This window comes from Branchiostoma floridae, chromosome 4, assembly GCF_000003815.2.
Source record: "Branchiostoma floridae strain S238N-H82 chromosome 4, Bfl_VNyyK, whole genome shotgun sequence".
NCBI lineage: Eukaryota > Metazoa > Chordata > Leptocardii > Amphioxiformes > Branchiostomatidae > Branchiostoma > Branchiostoma floridae.
The window spans coordinates 28,292,394-28,303,662 of NC_049982.1; the positions used below are offsets into that span (position 1 = coordinate 28,292,394).

Genomic DNA, 11,269 nt, shown 5'->3' on the forward strand with positions numbered 1-11,269 from the left:
CCTCCATCAGCAGGAAAACAAACATGACGTCATTCTAGTTTTGGTGCCTTGGACAGTTGGTAAACTCCACGTGGAAGTAATGGCACTACAAAGGGTGACGTAATCGCTATGAATACAAATCGTGCGGTATATAAAGCACGGTTGTCAGTTTAACAAACACACAACTCCTGGACTGTTATCGACACAAACTGTTCTGTATATAGTGATATGTGGTGTTTTCGAGGCGTTCTCAATTATCACATTTACAACAATGGGACTGTGCATGGGGAAACTCATGGCAAAATTGTTCGGAAAACAAGAAGTCAGAATTCTCATGTTAGGAGTGTTTGTCTTAAACAAATTTCTAGCACAAGCCGATAATAGTGGAAGGGTGTAGTTTAGATTTATTATACAGTATACATGTGTGTTGTCATAGATGACAGTAATGTTTACACATAATATCAATTACGTCATATACGTAAAAGAGCTGACAAACCTAATCTCTAAGCAAATGATAGGAGGCTAAATGTTGTACTTGTTTCTACCTAGGTTTGGACGCCACCGGTAAGACTACAACCCTGTACAGACTGAAACTTGGAGAGGTTGTCCACCGCCTGCCGACCATAGGTATACGGAATGGCCTTCTTTGCAACCTCCCATTGCTGGCTGGGGGAGTATTTGCCATTTTTAACTCTATCCAAGGGGGGAAGTCTAAAAGTCCCTACGCCAACTTTGACGCTGTATAACTCTCGAACGTCTTGAGCTAGGACAACCAAACTTGGTGAATTTTCCTAGAATATTGTTGGCAACAATTTAAGAAAAAGGGTATTACTAAGTTTATATTTTTTCGTGTTGCCATTGCGACGGGTTTTTGAAACTGAAAGGCATGTTTTACAAAAATCACTAATGGGATTTTAATATGTTCTTGCTAAACCACACTTGTTTTCATATACATTTAATATATAACATATCTTGATGTGACGTTTATAATTGAATATTCATGATTTATGCTAATGTCATTTTATTGCGTCATTTTGACGTCGTTGTGGTAGCTTTTGACAACAGAAGTCTAAGAAGACTGAAATATTGATAAAACTAGAGTTCGGCGACCTCATACCTCCATGAAAATTTAGAGCTTTCGTAAATTTCATGCAATTGACTAACACATTAATATAATTTATGCATGGTGTTGTTCATCATTGACTAACATACACATGTCACAATTATAAAATTCCCATTATTAATCATAAAGTGGTTTTGCAATTTTTGCATAAATTATGCAAATAAGTTCCTCATTACCATATTTGGTATCTGCTTATATTCCACCTATCATAATTAACATTTGTTACATGTATTGAGCTCCAGTTATTGAAAACAATGGAACTATACAATTTCCTCATTAATTATGCAAATTAAGTCCTCATTTGCATAACATGCATATCATTATGAACATCTTTGCCCAAGCTACCTGCATGCCTAAAATGATGCCAATCCGTCGTTCCTTTCTGCAGTTATCCTCTTTGAAGTGTCTTGACAAAAATGCCCCTGCAGTTCCACAATTGAATGTTAGGGGGCTGAAACTTGCCCCAATATGTCATGGCACTAAAAGCTATCTACCACCTAAATGTCAAGACCATAGCATGTCTGAAACAAGAGATACATTGAAAAAACTGCTATTATAGAATATTCTCATTAATTATGCAAATGTACTCCTATTTTGCATAATTAGTATCTTATCGTGTACAACATTGTCTAAGGTACCTACATACCAAAGATCATGAAAATCCGTTGTTCCCTTCTTGAGTTATCCTCTTCAGAAGTTTTTGACAAAAACGCCCCTGCTATCCCAAAACTAGACGCTAGGGGGCCCAAACTTATGTCATTTCTTCCTGAGCACAAGAGCTATCTAACACTCAAAAATCGTGACCATAGCATGTTCAGAACACCGAGATAGCAAAACCGGAAGTTGCGCTGCAGTACCAAGGGGAGCCGCTAGAGGGCCCAAAATCTAATCATTTCCAGCTTTCATCACACACTACCAACACACCAAGTATGAAAGCAATCCATCCAGCCGTTCTTGAGTTATCTTGTTTACACACACACACACACACAAACACACAGACAGACACACAAACGCGGGGTAAAATATATCCTCCATGACATTTCATGGAGGTAATAACTTTATGGTTAACTTTTGTATGATATATCAATGCTAACTGCTATATTCTTAATTATATATTTTTGCAAACCCAAACTCGTAACATTCTATTTTTAACAAACGTCGTTGTAATAGCCCACATAAAGTTGTATGTGCCACCGCAAGATGTTTGGTGACGCCTCAGGGACTAGCCTAATATAGTATATCAGATGTCGAAATTCTTCTCTTTGTTTCACACAGGATTCAACGTGGAGACGACTGAATACAAGAACGTCAAGTTCACCACTTGGGACGTCGGTGGGACTGATAAAATCGTAAGTTGGATGACAGAATAAATTTCGCGTACATGGCTATGAGACGACTAACTCACATAATTACATTTTTGGACGGCAAAAAATAATAGCATCATTACGTTTATGGAGTAGAATTTTGCAAATAAACTAGAAACGACAAGTACTAAGTATCTGCTTGCAAATACGTTGGTGTTATAGTTTAGTCTATGTTAGAGAAAATGTTGACGTAGGTGACATAGCCAAAGCTAACATGATATACTGTTTTTGAGTACTATTTATGTCAGGAAGGATATGCTTTATTTGAATTCTGTAACTAGGTGGTACAAAAGCGCCGACTAGTAATCTATGATAGCACTGCATCCTTGAAACAGTCTGGCCTATATCAAGGACGGAAAGAAAATGCTGAAAAGAAAGGTGTCAAAATCCCAAGATGGCGGCATCCATCGATGCTTACGAGTGCAAAATATGTTAATATACGACAAAACCCTTGATTGTTTTTTTTTTCCAGAGACCTCTGTGGTGTCACTTTAACAGACACCAAAACACGGACGCCATCATCATTGTGTTGGACAGTAACGACAGAGAACGGCTACCGGAAATGCGTCAGGAGATAGGAATGTGTCTAGAGGAGGATGAACTACGGAAATGCCTCTTTCTCATCCTTGCCAACAAACAGGTAAAACGTTTGCGACACTTCGTGCTGTGAATATTTCTAAAATGTTTTATGAAATATGGGTACTTGATATAATAGAATAAATTGTCACTGTACATATATTAAAAAGAATTTCATGTTTTTCGTTAAAGGATATGCCAAACGAGCTTCCTCCTGACGTCATCAGAGAGAAGTTAGAGTTGGACACATTGCTGAGAGGCCGGCACTGGCGTGAGTAACGATATTTTTGGCAACACATCAGAGGCGGAGGGATTTCCCAGGAAACTTTTTTTTTCAATGATACGCACACTGCATCCCCTTACGCGTAGGAGATTAAAAGTGGAACCTGGTGGTGGTGATGTTTGTCACTCGATGTTTCTTTATGTTCTTATAACAAATAAAATAACATTACAGTTTTTAACTGTGGTCACAAAAGGTTTAGATTTCGTATTTTATTTAGCAACGCTGACTCGTCTAAAATTTGTCTCTCTGCTTCTTTTAAACCCAGACCTTCAGCCAGCCTCGGCTAAGGAGAGACGGTCTGTACGAGGGACTAGACTGGCTGGCCGCCAAACTCGCTTCTAAAGAGGCACACAATTACGTCACACAGTCGGTAGTGGAGACGAAGGACGATGCCGTCGCGATGACCAAGTCCAACCCCATCAAATCGGTAGTAAGATTCTTCAAGTCGTGGTGGGGCAACATGGGGCAGGCGACGGCTACATGAAGAAATTTTTCTCAGTGAAAATTGCCTATGCGATCACACAGAAGTACTCCACGATGTGTTTTACTCAAACACATTCATTGCTATGGCGACCGGCCCCTGTCCTGCCGATAGGGACATTATGTAATCGGACACCTACAGTAACCATGGCGACCACCTTCTTGTTCAGATCATTACTTTGCAGGAAACGATGGGAAACGTAATTAAAGCTTTTTGAAAATGTGTCTAGGTATTCATACATACATGCACACACGCGCAAGCAAAAAACAACAACATCAAAACATATTACATATATTTGCCTTTTTTCATAGGTAAGACTACCACTGTGACAACACATTCCTAATATTGAAACTTTTAACTAGAAGTCAAACTCCGAAAAACTAGTTTTGTTACTTTCCTGGTGCCAGAAGTGTATATTTTATGTAATATTGGAAACTGTATGCAGACCTCTTCTACTCTATAGTTATTACCCATGTAACGTCTTGGATTACGTCATGCAATACTTGAAAAAAATATCAAACTGAACACTGATATAGAATATGTGATCTGCATTATTATATACGTACGTATAAGTTTCTCACCCACCAGAACATTTGTGGACCATAAAAAGGAATCAATAATACCTGCAGCCTTTCAGAGCCATTAACTTTTTTTGTGATTATTTCTTGTACTGCATAGCTCTCATATGATCACCAATTTTGGCCCATGCCAAATGCAGGTTGTAAAGAGTCGTGGAGATGTGAGGATGTGTCGAATTTTCTCCATAAATAATTCTATTCATCGCTAGTGACTGTTCATAGTAGCGGATTGATATCTTGTGATCGCCGAGATTCATCCAAGACCATCCCAAGTTGTTGAGTGACGCGGCAATGTCCGGATGTGCCGTGTTTTCTCCATAGACAATTTTCCTCATTGATAGTGACTGTTCGAAGTAGTGGATTGCTTTCTTGTAATCGCCGATATGACTCCAAGATAATCCAAGGTTGTTTAGTGACCCGGCAATGTACGGATGTGCCGTGTTTTCTCCATAGATAGTTTTCCACATCGTTAGTGACTGTTCGTAGTAGTGGATTGCTTTCTTATGAACAACGAGAGCACTCCAAGACATTCCCAGCTTGTGTACTAACTCGGCAATGTCCGGATGAGCCGTGTTTTCTCCATAGATAGTTTTCATCATCAACAGTGACTGTTCGTAGTAGAAGATTGCTTTCTTGTGATCGCCGAGATCACCCCAAGACGCCCCCAGGTTTTTTAGTGACGAGGCAATGTCCGGATGAGCCGTGTTTTCTCCATAGATAGTTTTTCTCATCGATAGTGACTGTTCGTAATTGCTGATTGCTTTCTTGTGATCACCGAGATGACCCCAAGATAATCCCAGGTTGTTTAGCGACCTGGCAATTCTCGGATGTAAAGTGTTTTCCCCATAGATGGTTTTCATCATCGACAGTGACTGTTCGTAGTAGCGGATCGCTTTCTTGTGATCGCCGAGAAGACTCCAAGACGATCCCAGGTTTTCCATTGATGCACCACTATCCGAATGCGCCGTGTTTTCTCTATGTATAGTTTTAATTGACTGTTCAAAGTATCGGTTTGCTTTCTCCTTATTACCTAAATGAACCCAAGACAATCCCAGTCTATTAATTGATGCAGCAATGTCCGGATGTGCCCTGTTTCCTCCAGACATAGACTCCATCATTACAAGTGACTGTTCAAAGTAGCTGATTGCTTTCTTGTGATCGCCGAGATCACTCCAACACCATCCCAGGTTGTCTAGCGACTGGGCAATGTCCGGATGTGTCGTGGCCTCTCCGTAGATAGCTTTCGTCATCGATAGTGACTGTTCATGGTAGCGGATTGCTTTCTTATGATCGCCGAGATTTTTCCAAGACATTCCCAGGTTGTTAAGTGACGCAGCAATGTACGGATGTGGCGTATTTTCTCCATAGATAATTTTCCTTATCAATAATGACTGTTCGTAGTAGCGGACTGCTTTCTTGTGATCGCCGAGATGAGTCCAAGACGACCCCAAGTTGTTTAGTGACAAGGCAATGCCCGGATGTGCCGTGTTGTCTCCATAGATGGTTTTCCTTATCGATAGTGACTGTTCGTAGTAGTGGAGTGCTTTCTTGTGATGGCCGAGATTCATCCAAGACAATCCCAAGTTGTTTAGTGACGCGGCAATGTCCGGATGTGGCATGTTCTCTCCAAAGATAGTTTTCATCACTGATAGTGACAGTTCGCAGTAGTGGATTGCTTTCTTGTGGTCGCAGAGACGACTCCAAGACAATCCCAGGATGTTGAGTGTCCCGGCGATGTCCGGATGAGCCGTGTTCTCTCCATGGACAGTTTTGCTCATCGTTAGGGACTCTTCGAAGTAGCTGATTGCTTGCTTGTGATCGCCATAATTACTCCAAGATACTCCAAGATTATATAGTGACCTAGCGATGTTTGCATGTACCGTACCATAGATCTTTCGGCGTAACCTAAGTGCCTCTTCATTAAGCCTAATTCCTTCAGTGATATCGCCATAGAAGGGCAATACGTTTCCCAATTCCTGAAGTATTTTAGCACGTTTGATTTTATCACTACAGGCATTTTTCAATGCTGCTTCCAGGTAGTGTTTGGCTCTATCGTACAGATATAGTTCTTTTGATATTCGGCCTCTACATTCGTGAGAAGAATCGAAGATCGTCGTTTTCAATACACATTTTGGTTGAACCTGTAGACTGCGTGGTATACATTTCTTCAAAGGGATAGCCCTGCAGTAGTATCTAAACAGAACTTGAACGTCTGGAATGTGGAAAACTGATCTCAGGGTATTGCCAGATACCTCTTGAAGTTTCGAATGGTATTTCATTTGTGCAAGAGGGGACATATTGTCTTGTTGTCCCCCGTTGTTCAGGTATGTTCTTAACCGGAGCTCAGCCGAGATACTGGTCAGCACCGTCAGGTGGGTTGCGTTCTCTTCTTCGATCCTTTCCGTTTCCTTCAACTTATCTATAATTTTCCACGCGCTGGCAAGAGTTATCTGACAGCACAAAGCTAGTACTTCGATGGCAATGCCGGGGAAACGATAGATGTCTTTCTTGACATTTAGTAGTTGCCCAGTAGGCTCATGGGAGGAAAGCTGCTCCCTATTCTCCCACAATAATTGTATAGCAGACAGTCTGGGCAAGAGTTGCGATAGTAGATCATCTGTGACGATTTCGTTAATCTTTCTCACATACGTCGTCACGAGAGCCTCTTCCCCTGTTAAGAAAACAACCCGCCTAAGAATGTCTGACAAATGGTACCCTTCTGCCACGGAAACGTGTAGCAGCTGAAACTTTGCCATTTCAGCAGGGGTTTGGATAAGGCTTACGGGAGGCTTCTTCTTAGTCTGGTTTCTTCCAAACGGGGTTTTACTGGCCCATGGCATGAAGCCGTCAAAAGAAAACCCACGTGGCGTGACAGAGTCAAAGAACCAGTCTTTCTCTGGATCCTCGGATAGAAAATCGTTGAGTGACGGGATGGCCATGGCTGGGAGGATGGTCTCTCTGAGGTTGATGACTTTCAGGTGTAGGTAGTGTGTGAGGTTGAGATAGTACCGCCGTGTGTCGTCATTGTCCTTCCCTTCCTCAATCAGAATGGCGAACTCCAGGTCAGAGTAGGGTGTGACCAGTTCTGTTGCCTGTGAGCCTAACCCCATGAAAGCGTACTTACATGGAGGAGGACCGAGTGTGGCAATACATTCATCAACAAGTTCTTGGATAAAACTCTGTCTATCTTTGGCAATGTTCTTGAATAAAGCCTTGACTGCTTCAGCTCTCTCAGCCTCGACTGTTATCATGACCGGGTCATCCTCGTCGTATTGGTACGGGTTGTGTTGCTGATCAATGGCTTCTAGTTGTGACTTAGCGCGCGTACGCATTTCTTCTAATCGCTTCTTATGACCTATAGCCAAATCAGGAGGAACATGTTTCGATTCCACATTTGCTGTGCAATCGAGAAACAATTGCTCTATCTCCTGCAGTCGTTTTGTCACACTGTGTTTGTCTTCGGCCTTTCTGGCCATGGCTGCGTTGTACAAAGCTGCTGCTTGTGTGAATTTCCTACCTTCCTTTGTTGTTTTACCTCGCTGGACGTAAACGTCACCAAGTCTGGACAGGCATTCAGCCTCCTTACCTCGATCGGGTTTGCTCGGATCTGTATTCATATGAAATATATTAGACTATCAATTGAGAAATACATTAGATTATCAATCAAGAGGTTTCATTTTGAACATTTGACAAAGTATACACCATTTACAAGGATGAATGCTTACGATAAAAACAAATACCTGCAACTGAAGACAGTATTTTGGTGAAAATGATTTAACTGCCTTATGTTTTGTGATGAGAACTTTCTAATTGTAAAAATATTTACTTGCTAGAGTCAATTCCACATTACCAAGAGGGCATTTCTTGCCTTTTGTTCCAACATCTGGAAATCTTTATAACATTCTAATTGTAAATAGTAACTGTTTAGAACTGTTTATAACATCATTGTGATGTTCTAAATATTTTCTACAGTATTTAAACATGTTAGAAACATTTCTAACATCAAAATCATTATTTCTGATAGTTTCTAAACTGTTCCAACATAGATTCATCATTTCTGATCACATGTGATCACATGTTCGAACATTGAAACAAAATGATGAAACTGGGTCAGTGGACTGGGGAGTGAGCAATTCACACATCCCTACCAAGTACAGGAAATTATGTCTTTCTCACAGCTTCTCACAAAAGACTCACCAGTGTCTACTGAAGAGAATCTAAAAATACAAGACCCAAACAAAAGACCCAGCTTAGCAGCTTGGTTTATGGGGGTAATAAAAGATTTTATGGAGGGAAAAATGACGCAAATTGTTGGAACATTTGAGAACAATAACAAAAACACATAGATGTTTCTAAATTGTTCTAAAGAGATATTTGTATTATTACTTTCCCAATGTTTCCAACATATATAAACTCGGCACAAAAAGTTTGGAATATCAGCTTTAGCTGATCATAGTTCCGTTGTTTCTGCATCAATTTTAATGTGTAATATTTCAATTAAAAGCGTGTGTGATTTTCGTTCATATGGTATCAAACTCTTTATGATTATAAATTCTTGGAACGAGCACCAGGGCTACTTACATCAGTGGATCACCAAAAAAAAGTGCCCAAATTTCAATTTTTGTGTTCAACTCTGTATCATCTTGCTGGTATGAGTGCGGTGTCAAGGATTCAATCTATCCTTTTTTCACTTGACACAGTACACATACCAGCAGGATAATACAGAGTTGAACTAAAAAATTGAAATTTGGGCATTTTTTTTCGTGACCCACTGATGTAAGTAGCCCTGGTGCTCGTTCCACTAATTTATAATCATAAGGAGTTTGATACTATATGAAAGGAAATCACACACGCTTTTAATTGAAATATGACACATTAAAATTGATGCAGAAACAACGGAAATATGATCAGCCAAAGTTGATATTCAAACTTTTTGTGCCGAGTTTAGATAGGTTCAAACATGTTCAAACTTTCATTTTCAATTGTTTGAACAATTTAGAACTTTAGTGAGTGAGATATTCTTTTACTTAGAATAGTTCAAACTTATGACAAATATTGTTTAAAAATCCTCTCGGTGACTCGGAATTTTACTAATTTTCTGCTAGAAAGTGACGTCAATTCCATTGAATGGGTAAACTGTCTTGTCTATCAACATAATCGAAGAGGAGGCTTGTTAAAAAAGTTGCACAGTCGGATAACATACTGTGAATTTCTCTCAGAGCAGACGCAAAGTTCTGTTCGGCCAAGTCCAGCTTCCCATCAGTCAGTGCGCGGTCCCCTGTAGTCAGGTACTCCTTGTAAGACCTGAAATAGATAGGGATTTCACGGCTTTTAATTTGATTTATTTTAATTTGATTTATCTTTATTGATATTACAGAAGCACAATGACAAGCGCAACGTATATACTCATTGTAAATGCGGTGTTTGCAATGCGGTCCCAAACGTAAAGTACCTTTGTAGATAAATGATTACAGTGCAACAGGTGTCATGGCACAAACTCGCAAAAAGTTGGCTGGATTTCAAAGCGCAATTTTCTGCAGTCCAGTAAGATACTCGTTTGAAGTATAGAAAGCCTTGTTTTGCTGATTTCGAACCAACAGGAATCTCCAATCATTTGCTTGTTCTAACACCGGCTTTTGTGAAACATATCGAGTGTGTTTACCTTAGCTTTAACAAGTATTAGCACTAGCGACAGCTCAAACAACTCTGCTTACCTAGACTGACCCTTGACATCTCTGACGTCAGTGTTGGGTGATGTAATCGGAAAGTCTCGTGAAACCTGACCCTGCTGTTGTTGTACTCTGCGCTTTGGAATCTTCAATATTGATACAATCAGAAGGATGACATAGGTATTTTAGAACCAAATCTATCCTTGTCAGTAAACATCATGACAAGGAAGTAAAGACCTCCTTTAACACATGCAAGACGTTAAATGAATTTCGTATCTTAGTATTTTTCACATCGATTCATAACAATCATAAAAACAGTAAGAGATTGCCATTGATCAATATATGGCCTAAGAAAGGTATACGAGCAGAGATCTATATCAACTGCCGTTAAAACATCACACGTGCGGTACATTACTTTTTAGTTTATTCATTGAGTGGAAGAATAAGTGACTTTTCTCCACTTTTTAAGTCACTCTGCCCCAACATATATTTCCGTAATTGTTTTGAAAGTGATTACCTTGTTTGCTGTCGGTCTCCTTTGTCTGATCCTTGCCGTGTACAGTAAGCGGTGAATGAGTGCCACTGTACCCTGGAACCGCTCACACCGTGCCAGCGCAGTGTTGTACAGAGCAGTGGCTTTGGTCAAACATGTCGTGTCTCTAGTTTCTGTTCCTCTTTTCAGGTACACGTCACCGAGACTCTTGATCGCTTCCACCTCTAACATATTGTCGTCGCTTACGATCCCTTCTACCATCAGCCTGGTATATTCAGTAAGCAAAGAGAGGCTTTTGCCACTAACAGTCAATATTCTGTCTATATCTAGGAACCTCTCTGCTACATTAGGCAGCGAACAGATTTTCTTGATGTTAGTAACGGGCTCATAACTACTTGAAGCTGCTGATAGCTCCCCTAACCTTAGTTTCTCTGCATAGTGGTAGCGATGTTCAAGACTTTCTCCCACACCTGCGTCGTTACACCGGATCAGTGCGGTCCTGTACAACACCATGGCTCTGTCAAACTTTTCTGGATTCTTGTCGAGTTGTCCCTTTTTCAAGTTCACGTCGCCCAGACTTTTGAGCACCTCCACTTCCACACACCTGTCCATGTTCGCCATGGCGTCCTGCAGGGCACGGAGGTAGTCTGTCTCCGTACGCGCTACTCCGTGTCTCTTACTCTTGACGTCCACTACGCGAAGTTTCTCACAGACCCTCAACAT

At 40.6% G+C, this 11,269-nt stretch overlaps 2 protein-coding genes across 2 annotated transcripts; one reads left to right on the plus strand and one right to left on the minus strand.

Annotated features, from left to right (window-relative positions):
- Positions 1-97: 97 nt before the first annotated feature.
- LOC118414405 (ADP-ribosylation factor-like) lies at positions 98-3,978 on the plus strand. The gene is given in 7 exon segments (XM_035818437.1): positions 98-316; positions 525-606; positions 2,378-2,451; positions 2,939-3,106; positions 3,235-3,313; positions 3,591-3,615; positions 3,617-3,978. Coding segments are annotated over 7 exon segments (687 nt in total). The 5' UTR covers positions 98-250; the 3' UTR covers positions 3,810-3,978.
- Positions 3,979-4,123: 145 nt separating this feature from the next.
- On the minus strand, positions 4,124-11,269 carry LOC118413728. The gene is made up of 5 exons (XM_035817257.1): positions 10,571-11,269; positions 10,099-10,199; positions 9,588-9,688; positions 5,506-7,991; positions 4,124-4,129 (listed from the first exon to the last, which is right to left on the minus strand). Exons 1-5 carry the CDS (start codon positions 11,267-11,269, stop codon positions 4,124-4,126), a joined length of 3,393 nt encoding a protein of 1,130 aa, XP_035673150.1.